The following is an 18,269-nucleotide window of genomic DNA, read 5'->3' as shown; positions in this document are numbered from 1 at the left end:
TCTTTTGCAACGTGCATTCCGCACCATCGAGAGTGCCGGTCTTTTCAGCTTATTAATTTGAGTTCGTTCTGAGCATGCGCTCTAAACAGCACCCACAAATATGGCGTCCAGTGAATACTCCCTATAGGCTCCCTACGGGAGCCAGAGTTGCGCGTTCCTCCCCGTAGCGCCGTCTTTCCTGCACGGCATGTTGATCCCGCTCCTCACGTGACTGACTTCGGCGAATAGCGGCGCCGCGCGTTCGAGGCGCGCGGCACACTCAAAAGCAGGGAAGCGTACTGTCGGGGCGCGTGCAACGTCTATTTTCCTGCACTGCACTTGATCCGGATCCTCACGTGATCGGATCTCGGTGAATAGCGGCGCGACATCACGTGGAAAACGGACGCGCAACTCTAGCTCCCGTAGGGGGCCTATGCAGGAACTCTAGTTAAAGCTTTCCCATTAAAAGTAAAAGCGAACGCAACCGTCGCCGTCGTCGTGCCACACGACTCTCGGCCACCGAAGCTTTCGTAGAGCGACCCGCGGACGGAAACTATATCCCGTACAGCACCTGGCCGCGCCCCCCGTCACGTGACATGACGTCACTTCCGCTAAAGCAATTTGGCATGTCACGTGACATGACGTCACTTCCGCTAAAGCAATTTGGCATGTCACGTGACATGACGTCTCTTCCGCTCCAAAACGAAACCAGTTGTTTTATTGGTTTGTGAAATGGTCACGTGACATGACGTCACTCGCGCTGCTGTGGTAAGCCAAACATGGCGTACGCCGCCGCCTGAAACACGAAGCCTACGCGGTCGATGAGATGCAGGCGCGGCTGAAGCCTGAAACGCTTGAAATAGGAAGCCTACGCGGTCGACGCAGTCGCGGCTGAGGCGCTGTGAACGCGGTGGCGCGAGGGACTGAACACTTGTTGACGCAACTATTTGACGCCCGCAGTATGCGACGTCTCGCATCGTGCTTCTGCAGGAGTGCTTAAAAGGCGCAAGTATGCTCGGTAAGAGCGAAGCTACCAGTGCCTACCGCTGGTATCCGAAGTCGAGCCTTCTCTCGATGTCGCCGCTGGTGTAGACTTTATTCTTGCTGAGCAGGTTCGTCGCCGACGGGGTGGATGTGAACCATGTCATGCATGAACGCTTGCCTTTTTTTATACGAAAATATACGCTGCCGTCACGAACGCTTACGCTGACCCACAAGCTCAATTTGAAGTATTGCCAGCATTTTTATTTCGCCTGTACGTTGTCATCGCATCACCGTTACTCGCGGCGACGCAGATCTTTGTGCTTGCCTTTGAGCGGTGCCGCGGCTCTCCTGATGCAAAATAAATGCGGCTGTCTACAGCTGCTCGACGCTCGAACCGCCAATTCGGGAAGTGGTGAAGGGATTAGCTTAGTAACCGTCAGAAACACTCGTGCGATTGGAGAACCTCTCATGGTAGAGGTACGCATATGACGATACGGATGCCCAGTGGAACTATGAAGAGAAAAAAAAACAACAAGAGTGCATACTTCGAACTCGGGAAATTTTTATTTCACCTCAATAAATATATTGTTGCACTGCAATGCTGGTTTCAAAGAATGCTATTTCCTCTGTCCCTTCGAAACAACCGGGGCCTTTATATGATGCGCATACATGCAAAAATCAACAGTGTGAAGACGTGGGAACGATATGGCTATGAGCTGTAAAGCAAAATGGCAAGTTCACACTTAAAAGCAACAGCTCACATAAACATTAAAAGAAGCTGACGAATGGAAATAATAGCTTCTCTCGAGAACTAGGGTAAAGCAGACGGGCATGTCGCCTCAAACGTATAAGGCACATGAGAGTTGTCGTAACTTTGGAAGCTACTATAGCTTATTCATGTAAAAGTAGCTTCACACACTTGCAACAGCTTATGACCAGAGTGGCTGACCAGTCAGTCACAAGAGACCTAAAACCGGTTTCAAGCCATTCCTGTCGTAGCAGTTGCAGGTGTGTGAAACAGCCTTAACTTCTGATGCCCTTCCGCTGCAAACAATGAATAAACCTCTTCTGTTCTTACTTAGATTGCACCATGTCGGAATTGCACATCGCACTTGTATGCAAGAGCCCGAGACTAACACGGCTGCAAAACAAGCAGAGATTTAAAAACTTGTGTTGGATCCGAAATCGCACCGAACAATCCTGAACACAGAGCAAACGTTCGATTGGATTTGTTCGAATGAGCAGCTGTGTTTTTCCTTTCATTAATCTAGACAGTTTGATTGGATGTAACCTCTGCTTTTATACATAACATGTGGCAATGAGCATAAACAACAGGGGAGGCACCCAGCATTCGTATCACAAGAATGAAAACACGTTAGGGAGCAGCTGGACTTTAATTCTTCTTGCTGCCTGATGAGTTCGTGGACGACGACATGAAGCGTGCAGTCTTCTGCCGCCCATGTGAACCCTCCGTGTGTCTTTCAATCTCTTATTTTTTTCTCCGCTTTTGAAGAGACTTAGGGCTAAGAACATTGGTAACTGGTCACCAATTCATGCTCAACAAATGCTGCCGGCGAGTCTGTGCCCGACTACATTGCTGTGCTCCGTCGTGTCGCTCAGCACTGCGAGTAGACATCATTTTCGTACAAGTTTCGCGACCGGTTAGTTTGTGGGGTATGCGAGGAAGCCATTCAGCGACACTTTCTCGCCACGCCAGATCTCACTTTTGATAGGGCTCAACTACTTGTGATTGCTGCGGAGTATGTCACACACGAGAAACTCCACACTTCCGGGCTCCAGAGACGGCAGAGGTTCGCCACATTCACAAACACGACCCACACAAGGCATGAAAAGGTTCATCAATGCCAAGCCACAACCCTGGCGCAAGGAAGACATCTCCGAGCACAGCTAAAAAATGTTCCGCACAGCACAAGTAGGTATAATTTTGGACATGCCACTTCTGTGGACACCTCGCGGCACCGCGTTCACAGCGCCTCAGCCGCGACTGCGTCGACCGCGTAGGCTTCCTATTTCAAGCGTTTCAGGCTTCAGCCGTGCCTGCATCTCATCGACCGCGTAGGCTTCGTGCTTCAGGCGGCGGCGTACGCCATGTTTGCCTTACCACAGCAGCGCGAGGGACGTCATGTCACGTGACCATTTCACAAACCAATAAAACAACTGGTTTCATTTTGGAGCGGAAGAGACGTCATGTCACGCGACATGGCAAATTGCTTTAGCGGAAGTGACGTCATGTCACGTGACGGGGGGCGCGGCCAGGTGCTGTACGGGATATGGCTTGCTTACGCCGCCAGGATCGAGGCCGGCGACGACACTTTTGGAATGTCGTTGCGCGAAAATTGAGGGACCACTTTTGTAGCGTGAGCTACGCTGGCCGGGGTTGAGCAGTTTCGCGTGGCTCGCATAATGAGCCGTGCTCCGTGCCGCGCATGCGCGAGGAGCAGTGACGTCACACGGCGCACAACTGGCGCGCCGGAGCCGCCGCCGCCGCCCGCTCTGCCGCCACCGCGCCCGCCTCGCCGGTCTTCACATTCCAGAGGAGTGACGTCATAGCCGCGGCAGACGCACTGGCGCCACCGCGTGCCCAGCTGTCCGCCTCCGTTGAGCAGTAGCCAAGTCTGACGCTGCCCCGGAGCCGCTTGAGAGCGCCTCTCATTTTGTGCGCATAAGCTCACGCCACGTATATCCTGGCATAGCCGAGCTAAGCCACCGCAGTTTATTTAGGACGTCGTCAACGCACCGTTTCGAGGCGCGTTCCAAGCACCGAAAGACATCCGTCTGTTTTCTCGCTCAGGATGAATCGAGCGATTGGATGTCCCCTTTCATCGACGACGGATCGGAGAGTTCGTGCATTGATGACGGTGCGGAGAGTTCGAGCATTGACGACGGTTCGGAGAGTTCGAGCAGCCAAAGCGACAGCAACGAAGAAGCCGTTTACCTCGACCAAGACAAGCCCTCCACCAGCAAAGGGCATGTAGCTTTTTGCCGCTTTGACCGACGCGATAAACTGCGCGATGACGATAAACTACGATTGTCGATCGTCTACGATGTCCCTCATTTTCGTAATTTAGACAACGGCGTGGTCGAGGTTCCACCTTATTTTTTGCGAGAACCTAATTTTCTTCAGTTTTGTGGCTCGAGAAATATTGCGAAACATTGGTTCTCGCGATAATATCGCGGAATTTTTTGCCCTGCGAAGTATTTCTGAAATTCACTCTTTACAAAATTTGTTCGATATTAAGCCAACAAAGATAAAGTCGTTTACAGTATGTGACATTGTACAAATGAATAACAATGTGTAATAATCTTTGGATAATTTGACCTTGACAAGACCTTGAAGTTAGGTCGAATTTTCCGAAGATTGAATTAAAAAAAAAAGAAGAAAAGAGGGGCTGTAGTATTCATTTGAGTTGAACTTGCTCTTATCGGTCAAAGTGGTTTGCGGTTGTTAGTTGCTATTAGCCGCTGCGGGGCAGGGCCGACCTTGACAATCAAGCACTGTAACTTTGGTTCCAAGTTTGGGACACACTGCAGTTTGCTCGCGAAGTGCAGTTCTGTTTACATTGCTATAAGTTGCTAGTGAAGATACGCGAAAATTCAAATAATTTGCAGATGGCGCTTGCTATTTCATTCGATTCGCTGCAGGTTTCGACTGCGCGAGAATGCCATAGAACGAAACGAGACGTCAAGTCGATCGACGTTGATTCGATGCCAATTTAATGTACAGAGCTCACAAAAATTATTTTCCTCGCGACGGAAACATTCCTTGCGGTTGCAGGAAGGACAGCGGGCACCAGACTGGAGACGAGGTGGTCAAAACCTGGAAAACGAGGATCCCAGGTGATATTCGTTAGCCGACCTGGCTTCTCGGTAGGGGCATCTGCAATAACGCTTTTACGTGTGATTTTTTTTTTCGCGTTTTTCGAATTGCGTGCTCGCTCGAAGTTACAAGTTCGGCTGTGTCTGCCTTTGCTGGCTAGTGTCGTTTTACTTCCAGTTATGCTGGGCAAAAGGCGACGAGCGTGTGCTGGGCGTTGGGAAGAGGCGCCCTGTCATTCTCATCCATTTGGTTTCGTTGTCAGCGGCTCTCGGCGAATCTAGCGGGGAAGAAACGACTCCTTCGCCTCAGTCGGAGGAATGGTGGCACCACTGCGTCTCGGAGGAGGACATGTACGAGGTCAGCGGCAAGATGATCCTGCTCCACAACATCTTGCACGAGTGCGGCGCCATCGGGGACAAACTGTGAGTGTATCGGGCCGCCGACACATTGCGCCTGGTTCGTCGGGTGCTTGGGAATAAAGAGGACCACGCGTTTCTCTCCGCACAATAAACTATGCGTCGCCGAGTGCGCAGTTTTTGCCCAAACGTAGAGCCAGTATTTGGGACCGGATGCCAAAGTTTTGAAACTTACCGTGATTCAATGAAAAAGTTATAACCGACTTACAGAAGAAATGTTCAACGAAGGAAGGGAGCCCGTTGCCTGTAGGGGACACCATTCAACCGCATGCATTGGCGGGCTGCGTTGACTGCCATTTCCTCGTTGAAAAGTTCGGACAATCACTTACAACGTTTAATGAGAGAACGAAGTTCTTTAACTTTGGCATCCAATCGCAGCATGCTAGCTGGGATCAGATGCTGAGCGCTCAATGTCTGAGCGTTCGACGACGCCTACCGTAAAGTACCGGGGGAGCGCCCACATAATTTTCACTGAAAACTGGATTAACCTAGACATGGGCGCTTGTCCGGTCAAATCGGGCGATTAAAGTTTCATTTGCAGAATTCCCAAGTTCGGGGAATGTTTAAGGGATGGTGAACCGAAATTTGTATTTCAGAAAAAACAATGCTGGAGATGTAGGCGGGACGCTACATTCCCTACAACACTACTCGTAAGGCGATATCTCGAATGGGCGGCCGTAATTTTGGAAAAAGAGGCCGAGATTGAACCAGGCCGACGAGGCGCGTGACGTGAGATACCTAGTTTCCTCCTTTCTTCGCTTCGCTCCCTCAAGGCCGCGAGGCGGAGAAGACACGAGGCCGTTCCCTCTCTTTCTCGGAGAAACATGACGTGAACATCTCTGTCAAATGCACCTCTTTTTCTTCAAAAATACGGTCATCCGTTCGAGATATCGCTGTATGAGTATTGTTTTGGTGTTTGTAGCATCCCGTTGCACACCTTTACCGCGTGTTTTGTGGAATCAAAATTTATGTTCAGCATCCCTTTAATAGTGAACACTTCAACAAAGCGGGTGCTTCTGCGGTATTTTACAATATATGTTTGTTTGTTTTTGAGAAGCCTGCAGAGCTCTTTTCTCCTAACACCCGATACTTCTTCGTTGGTGTAAAGTGCTGTGTAGGTGTCTTCTTCCACCGACATACCATGAAATTTTGTGCGTGCAATAAAAGCGCGCGAGTCTGAATACCTTCCGAAGTTGTAGAGGTTTCTTAAATGCAAGCGTGGTGTCCATCAAAAGCTCTACACTACAGGAGTTCGAGTTAGAGGGACTGTAGCGTAGCATAAAGCTGTTTCTTCGAGCCCCTTCTCTTAAAATCGAGTCTCCGGAAGAAAAAATTGCAACTTAACGCAACGTTGCTCAGTGTTATATTTTTTCGATGTTTTGGCTTTAGGATACCACATCAGACTTTGCACAGTTTCTCTCGGTGCATTGTAGAGACTGTAGAACGGCTTGCCAAGAGTTCGGTAGAATGCCTTGGGGGGTTGGACACCTTCTGCAACAGCCCCTGTTTCCCCAGGGGAGGTGGCATTGGTCCCCACTGTACTCCGGTCACCCCCAAGTTGACGGGGCAGTGGGAGCTGCGCGCTTGCCGGACCAATCAGCCGCCTTCCTTTCGTCACCTTACCCTGCTTTCTGCTATTTAACGTTGCAGCGCACCAGAACACTCACAGCCACACTAAAATTTAACACAATCGCTCAGCGCTGACTCACAACTATTGGTCTGTATCGATTATCTTGTTATTCTACATACACGGAACAACCTCCTCTTCTATGCACTAAGAACGAGATGCCAATTAAAAAATTCCGAGGACAGCTCAGCAGTTCTTATGAGTTGGGAATGCGAAAGGATTAATGTCCGCTCCCTTAGCTCGTCTGCTGTGTACTGGCGTGGACGGCCACATTTCGCAACTGCCGAGGTTGCGGCCGCCGACGATACAGATGCTTCAGGCGTCGCCATTCTCCTTGGCGCCGACAGGAGCAGAAGCGGCCGCAGCGCCGGCAAAGAGTGCGGCGGTGCGCAGCGCAGACCGCCCTGACTCGCTGGTGACTGCTGCGCCGCTGGGTGAGGCAGTGGCGGGAGTGCGAATCTCGGCACGGCGCCGGGAGTGTGAAGCTCGGCGCGCCGCGTGCTGAAATCACGTGTCCTCTTATGTCCCCCACCCGCCCTTACCGCTGCGCCTCCGGCAGGGGGGGGGGAAGGAGAGAAAGGGAACGCGGCGCAAAGCGGAGGCTGCCATATTAAAACGATTAAAACCGCTTACGTTGCCAGCATAGGTTTTGCAGCGGAGAAGTTGCTGCCATATACGGCGGACTGAGTTTTACTTACCGTTTCGTTTTGGAAAGAGAATGTATTGTTGTGTTACATACGTCCTCCTGCATACAGACAACAAAGTTTAATTATATTTGTCTTGTTTACTTGGTTTCAAACCCTAAAAACGGGTTTTTGACGACTTATTGGTTTCATCATTTTGGAGTACGCTGCTCTGGTTTCGGTTACAAAAGCAAGGCAAGACGCTCGTAGTTCTCGCCCACAGTACACGTTGGACACCTTCCACTCTTTGGCACCGGATAACTGGATGAACAAGGATTTACATTTACTACAGAGGTCACTTTCGCCGCTTCCTCACCGTTGAGCAGCCGGATCAGCTGGCGGCAAGCCGCGGGTGAAAGGCTTGAGCATCAACAGCCTAGAGCAGGGGTCTCAAACACGCGGGCCGCATGTGGCCCGTGGATTCGCTGGGACGCGGCACGCAGGCAACCGGCTACGATGGTGGTGGTGAAAACTTTATTACAAATAAAGGAGCCTTAAAAATTACAATCTAAGTGTGGGTTGGAGGCGCGGTTCCCATGTCTCGAGCGCTAGAAAAATCAGGCGGCGTTGTGATCTCTTCTCGCCGATTCATATTCGCTCGAAAAGTAGCTCTGCTCTTTTAACGCATTCACATAGTTTATACTTATTTGTGTTTATTTGCCCTATGTTTCGCTTCCCAGCTTTTTTGTACTGTACAACTGTTCCGCTACCAGGCCGCAAGCGCGAGCTATTCGCTGAAGGGTGCATCTCGGCTGCGCGAACTTTCGATCAGCCGGAGCAACCGCCAAAAATAAAGCTACGAGCTCGGGATCCCCGCCTTCAAAAAATGTCACAATTAAAAATCAAGTATTTGCTCAGTGTTGTAATAAAAATTGTAAGGTAAGCAAAAACTGCCAAATTAACTTTTTTTTTTTTTTTTTATATGTTTAGAGCTCGGGAACGACAGTGTACATCTTCCCTTCTTTTATTAAAAATGGCAGCACGTTAGCGGGGCGGTGTCATTTTAATTATAGTTACCACATCACGGCAGGGCCCAGAGGGGTCATAAAACACATGAAAGCGAAAGACCTCAATGGCAAAACTGTGATTTCACCAAAAGCATAGAGAGCGAGGTCTCTTCTCTATAAAATTTTATGCCCTTCCCCCTTCCGCCGTCTTACGTTGGCTCGCGACTTTTCCGGTGTGGGCTATTTGGTCCCCACACCTGAATGAGTTTGAGACCACTGGCCGAGAGCCACTACAACAGCACAAGTGCACTGAGTGCCGATGCGGGCTCCTGTCAACCGGTAGCCTAGCAGAAACCGTGAACTTTCCAGCTCTTCGTCATGACACGCTGTTGCAAAAAGCAGGGTAAAATACAACTACACGGACCACCGAATCAAACGCACTGTTATCATAAATCTTGGCTTAGTATTGCGCCTTTGTAGATGGAGAGACGCAAACGAGGGGCATAAGAAAATCGTTTCCATGTTCCGCATACCTCGCAAAAGCACTTACCCAGTCACCTTGCGAAAAGCACGAAACACGGAGTCCGCACCGTCCTGACTTACCAGTCTTTTACCTGCTTTAGAGCAGTTTGTACCTGCTAGTAGGTATGTCTACTGAAACTGCAACTTGAAACTAGGAGCAGTGCCAGAGAGAAAAGAGACAAAGTTGGGTGAAGCTTGTTCACACTCCCCAATTTCTAAACTCTCAAGTGATTGTACCATAATAAATTCACCAACACCTCTTCCCGAAATGAAAAATCATTATATGTTCACTGCGTAAAAAATGGTCTCAGTTCATGCATCTGTATAGCAGGTAGGAAACGTTGCCCTAATTTATTCACACCGCATGATGAGCGCAACAAACTCACACGAGATTTACAGGAAAATATCGGAGGTGACTTAAGTTTCCCTGAAATACTGTATAACCGGTCGTCTGCAGGGCCGAATCATCTACTCGAGCAGTGTGCGTCGCTGTGCAAACGCAGACCAACAACTCGAAGCATAAAAACGGCAGATCTAGGACAACCATCCGGATTCCATTGTTCAATTAAAATGACGTAATTTTGTTGAAAACGCCCGAAGCTTTTTACTCACGGTATGCGTCGAGAATCTTCCATATTTTGAAACGGAACGAAGGAAGATTTACTTTTAAAAACGCCCGCTGCGTCTTCCCAGACCAGCTGGACCGGATCAGCTGACGAAAACGGGACTAATCCGTTGAACCTCAACACCACAATAACCAATCTGCGCTTCGTGTTACTATGGGCTTCTACGTCCAAGCACCACACCACACACTACGAACGTTTCAACTCTTTGTTGCACCGCCGTCGCCGCCGTGTTGCACACACCAAACAGAACGCGATCGCCGAAGTCAACGCAGCGCTGTCGTAAACCTTGGCTCGTGGTTGCGCACTCGTGGACCCTGTGACCCCTTCGCTTTCAAAGCACACACGACGATCACGAATGATACTTTCCGTCTTCCGGGAACATCACAGGGGCACTTCTCCGGACACGTCTTCGCTACATGTGCTCGAAAACCGCGTCAAACGTGGTTTTCGTCCGACCAAACAAAAACAACGAAAGCAAACCGGCTCTAGCTTCCAGCGTACATCGGCGTTGCGCCGTGGCCAGATTTTCTTCGTCAGCTCTAACTTAAAGATGACCTACAGATGCAGCAACACTGGTATCAAGTTTTAATATGGCGGCCCCTATGGAGCGCCGTAAATTCTGAGGAGGTTGCATGGGAAGCGGCGGCATCTTCCCCCCCCCTGGCCTCCGGAGTTCGGCTGGCCCCTTAGCAACGATGACGCCATTGCTATGGGGCCACATGACGCGTCGCAGCCAATGGGAATTGAGGTGCCGTTTTAATGTTGCACCGGCTTCTCTAATTTGGACAGTTAATGCTTTCGCATCAAAATTGCCATCATGTTTTTGGTGCCAAGCTATACTTCGTCTTACCCTACGATGGACTAAAGGCAAAAGCTACGGACCGCCAGATCCAATCGCGAGCCACTTATGGCGAATTCCACGGGTCGTTTTGGAGCGCGCCGGGATTGACTTTTCTGGAGCGAGCCTATTTCATGGGCGATCGGGATCGAGACCGACGTGTTTCACTGGTCGTTTTGGATTAGCTCCCGCTGCAGATCTCGATCTGGATCCGAGAAAAGTCGCTCCGACGATTTCGGCAAATTCAACCGGAAGCCAGCCGGGCCAGCCCTCGGCGCACACACGTGACTTCCTTTCTCGTGGGGCATCTCGCCTGATCTCGCCCATCTGGCCTCAGAAGAAGCACGTCGCGGGCTCCTAGATTGTCTCGACATCAGAAGAATTCGTAATGGCCGCTTGCTTACCCCTTGGCTCGACAGCCGGTTCGTTTTCCAGGAAGGAGAAGAGGAGGTATTTGCCGCGCTACGGGCATTCCGGCAATCTTCGCTAGAAGCGCCTGAGCCATTCCTGCCGCTCGTGCGTCGAACACGTGTTAGCGCCGCGATTGCGAAAACGTCTTCGAAACGACCGCGGCAGCCGCGGAAAGGGGATTCCCGGGCAGTTGAATGACGGGAAGGCATCCGCCGATCCCGGAGCAGTGGTCATGTTCCACGGGGGATCCGTAGGCAGCGCGACCCCGTTCGGATCGTGTGCTCCAGTCCGGATCTGGTCAATTGATCCCGGCGCGCTCCAAAATGCCCAGTGGAATTCGCCATTAGAAATTGTGCGGTATTTCGCTTCGATGAACGTATCGGCGCCCGCGTCTCGGATCACTGATAAGGGGACGGGTGGACAGTGCTTCGAATCGAGGAGCACTGAGTGACTCAGAAATTTTACATTGCAAAGGAAGCCACTAAATATAGGCTTTTTGCAGCGTCGAAGCTATAGAAATGATGCGGCACTTTTGGATTCGAGCATTATTCGTCCACCCCTAATCAATGTTAAGCGTGTTATTGGACCTGGCGGCCCGTGGCTTTGGCCTTTAGTCCATCGTAGGATGAGACCGAGTATAGTTGGGTCCAGGAGCTGTGAGTCAGCGCTGAATGTTTGTTATCTTTTAGCGTGCCTGTGTCCGTGACTGTTTTTCTTCTCGTGCGCTGTAATGTTAAATAACGTTACCCGCCAACTCTCCCAGTCAGCAGTCTGCTTTCTGCACGTGGTTACGGGCGTGACCGTAGGGAAAAGGGAGACGTACAATTAGTCCAATTAGGACCACAAGATAAGCTATGCTTCAGAGTAAGGACATTCTCCAACTTTCTTGCGGGTGCCGACATCTCGGTGCTCGGTCCAGAGCGGCCACAATTGACCCGTTTCAAAAGTTCATCGAGCAACATTAGGGACGTTTAGCAAACCGTTTCCGTGGTCCGCATACCGCACTACCGGAGCCTTTGAAGCATGCTTTCAAGCGCGCGCCCGGGTGGTGCCGTGACCGCGGGGCGCGCGCTTCAAAGCATGCTTCAAAGGCTCCGGTAGTGCATTACGCGGAACACGGTACAACTCTTTGCTAAAAGTTCCTAGTGTTCGGTCACCATTACTTGCTCACGAAGTGCGAGATTGTCTCCGAGTCCTCGCCGAACGGTGACGTCACCCGCGTGTCTAATACATGCTCAGAGTACGTGAGCAAGCAATGACGGACAGTCATTGGCGCGGACAGTTGAAAAGGGTCTATTGCTGGTCGTTCCTATTCGACAATGCACCTTCGTGAGCTCTAGATGCGGCGTCGGGAGGCTCGGCCGATATCACCTTGCTGCGTCGCGAATTGTTGTAACATTTCTGGAGGACAGTAAAACTTTTAGTGGGAGTTTGGATGCGACTTGGGATGACTGGCAGCAATTATTTTAGTATACCCGGGGTGGCTGGAGCGTTGTCACCGGATTCGGCTGCGCTGTCGGCCAAGCGGTGAACCCTACTGGTAATACAGTCATCGAGAGGGAATGGTCCCATGTACTTGGGCCGGTTTGGAACGGCGAGGCAGAGACGCCGGCATCGGTGTTCCCACGGTGGCCCCGACGGGATCATATTGCTGAGCTCTGATATACACAAAGGAGCAGGAAAACTTCACTCGCAAGGTCCGTCTTTAGCGGGTTTTTTTTTTATCTTTATTTTTTCATTAAAACGTCGGTGTCGCGCATTGCAAAAAGTATATTTGACGAGCACACGAACAATTACCTCCGACTCATCGCGGCATACAAACCCGTATTTCGTATCGTCTGCTTTCTTTCTCCACTCTTTTGTCGCTCTTCTTTATGTACAGCAAAATAGACGGGGCGGAAGAAAGGAGACAACCAATCGCTGAACTTACAACTGAAATTTTAATCGTCAAGGCGCAGCCCATATACACGGCCAAACAAAAGGCAGCACACACAGGCAATGACTCCCCACGTCCATTCTGAACTCTTTCGCTCAGGACAACTTGTGATTGCGATTTGTCGCGGTCTGCTCCCGTCTCCCCTTGAGATTAAGGGAGATTGATAGTGGTCTAGAGGTTCGTCGGCGTTCCGTCGTCGTCGACTGACATCCGCTCGTGTGCGGTGCGCAGCCTGCTGTTCAGCCAGAGCCTACTGACGCTCGACCTGGTGGAGAAGCTACTGGAGCGGTGCAACGAGCTCGCCTCCGCAGTGCAGCCCGACGCCACGGCGGTGGATCCAAGCGATCCGTTGCGGGACTGCCACAGCACGTGGATCTCCGGCGTCGACTACTTCCGCATGGACGGCTCAACGCCCGTGGACCAGCGCAAGCGCTGGATCGAGATGTTCAACAACGAGTCGAACCCGCGGGGCCGGCTGTTCCTCATCTCGACCAGGGCAGGATCGCTGGGCACGAACCTGGTGGGGGCGAACCGGGTGGTGCTCATGGACACCTCGTGGAACCCCACGCACGACGTGCAGGCCATCTTCCGCGTCTACCGCTTCGGGCAAAAGAAGAAGGTCTTCATCTACCGCCTCCTCGCCCAGGTACGGGTAACATTTTTAGAGCGCAGCTCTTAGGGGCCCGTTCCCGGCTTGAGCGGCGTCGGCGTAACCAAGGTCATCCCAAGGTCACGTGACCCCTCCCAAGGTCATCTCAAGGTCACGTGACCCCACGTGACCCCCTGAAGGTCACGTGACCCCTCGAGGTCACGTGACCCCTTCCAAGGTCATCTCAAGGTCACGTGACCCCAAGATGACCCCACGTGACCCTTTGAAGGTCACGTGACCCCCAAGTCACGTGACCCCTCTGAGGTCACGTGGTCGCCTCCCCAAGGTCACGTGACCCCCGAGGTCACGTGACCCCCAAGGTCACGTGACCCCTTCCAAGGTCATCTCAAGGTCACGTGACCCCCAGGTCACGTGACCCCTCTGAGGTCACGTGACCCCCCGAGGTCACGTGACCCCTCCAGGTCACGTGACCCCAAGGTCACGTGGGGGTCACCTTTGGGGTCACGTGGCCTTGAGGTCACCCCCAGGTCACGCCTCCCCAAGGTCACGTGACCCCCTCCCCGAAGTCACGTGACACCCCCCCCCCCTCCCGGAGCATATTAAAGAATGAGGGGAGGAGGAGGAGAAGGGGGAGGGGTCTACCCTCCCCTCAGTACCCTTCACTCCTCCTCCTCAAGAGCTGCGCTCCAATTCGCCGTTACAGGGATTTGTAAACGGCTTTCACTTTTTCTTCCTTTTTTTCTTTTTAGGGGGGGGGGGAGGGGGAGGGGGAGGGGGAGGGGGTGCTATTTCCGGCGAGAACCGAAAGGGATCGTCGCGTATAACACGTGTCGCGGCGACGGCGGGTCGGCGTTCGTGTAATTCGTCGTCGTATTTCCGCCCCCCCTACCCGACTTCCAACGGTGTGAGGTTGTTAAGCGTCATAGGGACCAGCTTACTCAGGAAATTCTAGAGGCTGTTGAGGTAGCGAGGCTGGGTGCAGCATGTGTAAGCTGTCCTTCTGTGACCCTATCAGGCAAAGAGATGAATTTTCTGGTTCCCTGACATGCTCGTTTTTTAGCACGTACTCGGTACGGCTGTGTCATAGCGTATTTTTTATTTTTATATATATATATATATATATATATATATATCAGTGTGTCGAACCGAAAAAAATACGGGTTCGGTTACGGTTCAGGTTCAGGTAAATTTATTTTGTTCCGGTTCAGCTCCGGTTCGATTAATTCGATCCGCGAACCGGTTCGGGGCGCTGAACCGGTTCGCGAACCGGTTTGGAAATTATAAATGACAAATTGCAGCATTAAAATAAATTACAAATAAAACATCTGAAATTAGCACATACGAAACGAGATACATCGTTGTGTAAGGCTCAGCGATTTCTACCAGGAATGGTTTCTTTAAGTGCACTCAAAGTTTACCTTACCTACGTTTACGCATTCGGACTTCATCTAATTGGGTCCGACGCAGCAGCTGTAAAATCCGCGACCTCCTTACAAACCCACTTACAAGTAGAACTCGCTAACTACCCCGCCACCTCGGCGTGTAAGCAATTGAAGGAACAGTGGGGAGAAAATACAGCTTTCTTTATTTGAACTAGCCTTCGGTAACTCAAATTAGACCCTTAAAGAAGTTTTCATTAAACAAGACACGGAATATGAAAAACACTTCACCGAACGCAACGCCAGGAGGACGTAATAGGATAAATATTAAAATAGAAGAGTTCGCTGTCTCACAAATATGTTAGCTTCTAAGTGCCTATACGAAACCGGAGGCATTATTATTAAACCCCACAGCCTTTTCTTTTCTCATTCCGATGGAAGCAAGCTTCAAGAACTCGCGCGTTCTAGAAACGTGTTATGAAATGAGCACACAGCAGCATTTAGGATTTACGAGATTATAGGAAAATGAAATCCCCGTGATGCGATTTTTTCTTTTTTTGCACGGCCTTCCAATTCTCTTTCTTCCGTGCAAGCCGCGACCAGCGCGATACTGGTTCCTATGTCAAGATTCATGGATGCAGCGTTTGTCAAGATTCATGGATGCAGCTTTTATATTCCTAAGACTGAGTGGAGAAGAAAAATATGTAAGCGAGGTGTGTGTCAGTTGACGGCACTTAAAAAACAAATGGCATTGATAGCACATTCATTGTCGACAGCGCGTGGCCGAACCGTTTTGACATGAGCCGGTAACCGTTATTTTTTTTCCGGTTCAGTTCCGATTTGGGTTCATCGCGATAACAATATAACGGTTCGGGTTCGGATTCAGTTCCGGAAAAAATACCGGTTCGGTTCCGGTTTTCGGTTCGGTTCGGTTCCGGTTCGACACCCTGATATATATATATATTTTTTTATCATTGTTTTATTTTTATTGGTGATGCATCACGTGGGCTGAATTCTTTCTTCTCTTTTGTTCGTGACACCATAGAGTAATATACACAAGGTAAAGAGCGGACACTGCCATAGGCCCCAGCGGCCCAGATAGACCAGGGACAGGTAGCGCTCCTAGCGGGCGGTATTAAGCATAATCTGATTCCGTTTCCGGTCAAGTTAGTTTCGGTTTCAGTTTGGGCGTTTTTGCTCCGGTTCTCCGGCACCCTTCTCTTTCTCTTTCCTCCCCGCCTCGCTCATCTCTCGGGAGCACCTTGACTCCCGAAGCCGCTGTTTTTTTGTTTTTTTTTTTAATACTGACACACTTTTGCTTCATTTTTTACGATAGAGTCCGTGCAAAATGTGTCAAAAATATTTCAACTTCACAAAGCAGAAGTATATATATTTCTTGTTCTTTTTATATTGTAAAGCATTGAAGTTACACAATCACCGCATTGACTCCTGGCTGGTGGAGCATTTTGGGGTCAACAACAGTAAGTGGTTCGAACACATTTTATTGGACCACATTCATGTATACATGATTTACTTCAGAAGCTCTGTATGTTTTATACGAAAGAGATCGATACTCACAAAAATAAATGAATATGAAGGACTTCGGCATTCGTACACTTCGTAATAGATTCTTTGCGGAACCAAGTTAACAAAACCCTTCCACGGAGAACATGCTGTATGATACATTCACTTTCACGCCGACTTGGGTACGGGAAGTGTAAAAATTAATAAGACATCGCTATCATTACCAGTCATAAGAGTATAATAACAGTGCGAAGCACATGTCGGATAGTACAAATTCCCAATTTCCGGCAAATTAAAAAAAAAAAAAAAATTTGCATAGCCTTAAACTCACTGCGGGCGAGCCATTACCAAACAATGAGAACTCTATTCGAAATCTGACAAGATTCAACGTCCCTAAATATTCCCCGAAATTGTTCAGAAAAGAAATATGGCTTCAGAAAAAAGCGGCTAAAAAACTATGGACAGTGGATACAAAAGTTGATACATTTTCTTTCATATATTGTTAGCCTCTATGCGCTATTTTCTATGGAATTTTTTTAGAAAGCGGACAAATATTTTTGTTAGGGAGCCGTGATACACATTCGCTGGAAAAAGGGGAAAAAATATTTGGAGAGCAAGCTGCACCGCTCACTTAATCACTTTTTGTTTTTGGTTTGGCAACCGCCTCTCTTAATACGCTATTAACAGTTAAACCTGTCTCGTTCTTACTAGCCACTGAAGAGTGCAACCGAACTTTGTCCGAATTCCGGTTAAGAAATCAAACATGTCAACACAAGCGTATTCTGCAAAACAATTTTAAAAACCCTTTGTGGTACTCCTCTGGGCAAAGGCGAAAACCATCCAGACCTCAAAGTGTGCTATACAAGGCGGCACACACTCCTCGAACATGTGTCACACTCTCTATTATGGGAAGAAAGTGATTTTCTAGTTGCTGAATGAAATGAAAGGCAGCCTGTGATGCCACTACTAAGTTCCCGAAGAATTTTCCACGCACGTGGTGTGCTTTAGGAACAAGACAGTACTGGTGAGGCCTGGTCAAGTTATTAGACTCATCCGGTAGCAGCTGAGAACAGCCACAGCTGTAAGTTGTCTGTTCAAGCAAAAGCTTGATCAAATAGCCCCAAACGTAATAAAAACGTGGACGAGTCATCAATTATGTTAGACCTGATGTCTGATGCCAGCTCAGAAATATCCTCTAGTGGCGGGAAGTTATCAATTGGAAGACATTCCACAATGTCTGAAATTAAACTTTCATGGTGCGAAGATATTTGCAACTCCTTTAGGAGGTCAGCCTTGTCATCTTCTACGTTTTCATTGTCCGACAGTTTGAACAGTTTCTTTATCCAGAGGTGTTTTAGTCCTGAGGTGAACTGGTGCACATTTGGGTTTGTGTTGCAGCCCAGCATTTGTCGTATATAGCTCCAAAAACGTTCTCAAGTGTGTCTTGCTGCAGGCGTAGTGCAAGTAAGAACTTAAAGTCATGGCTGCTTGAAAGCTCATCCCAGAGCATGGGGACACTTTTTATAGTAACTTGCCACTCAATGATGGCTTATGGCTGCCTCCTACTTTGGAACTGCCATGCTGAAATCCATCCGAGTTATTGGTGGAGAAAATCAAGTATTTGAGGTTCTCCCTTCAGAATGGCATGACGCAACTTTTGCCCTGTCTTCTTGAATTTTTTACCTATTTAGACAATCAAAAAGTATGCACATCCTATCACAGAAATAGGCTGTAGCCATGGCTGCCTCAGGAAGTTCCTTTGCATAAACAAGAGATATGATTACAAGAAAGATTGAGGCACTCAGTACCTGTGGGGCACAATTTTCTTCCATGTTACACAAAGGTTTTTGAATAAATCTGTCTCTTAGTAAGTTTCGGAGTCAATTGCAAGCTAATCTCATGGATAGAACAATGAAGTTCAACAATAGAAGACCGCTCAATGACCTCAT

At 49.5% G+C, this 18,269-nt stretch overlaps 1 protein-coding gene across 2 annotated transcripts in view; it reads left to right on the top strand.

Annotated features, from left to right (window-relative positions):
• The window catches only part of LOC120842610 (transcriptional regulator ATRX homolog), a 94,412-nt gene that overhangs the window by 55,471 nt on the left and 20,672 nt on the right, over positions 1–18,269 (top strand). For both annotated transcript variants that reach the window (XR_005715963.3, XM_040213754.3), the window contains exons 13-16: positions 3,776–3,951; positions 4,760–4,821; positions 5,064–5,223; positions 13,039–13,453. Coding sequence is in view for 1 of the 2 variants with exons in the window: in XM_040213754.3 (XP_040069688.1) it covers positions 3,776–3,951; positions 4,760–4,821; positions 5,064–5,223; positions 13,039–13,453 (813 nt within the window). In the remaining variant the exon portion in view is untranslated. The remainder of the gene's footprint in view (positions 1–3,775; positions 3,952–4,759; positions 4,822–5,063; positions 5,224–13,038; positions 13,454–18,269) is intronic.

The sequence above is a fragment of the Ixodes scapularis genome, unplaced genomic scaffold (genome assembly GCF_016920785.2).
Source record: "Ixodes scapularis isolate PalLabHiFi unplaced genomic scaffold, ASM1692078v2 PGA_scaffold13__105_contigs__length_92229423, whole genome shotgun sequence".
Taxonomy (NCBI): Eukaryota; Metazoa; Arthropoda; class Arachnida; order Ixodida; family Ixodidae; genus Ixodes; species Ixodes scapularis.
Note: the sequence above shows the minus strand (reverse complement) of the source record. Positions and strands in the feature narration are given on the sequence as shown.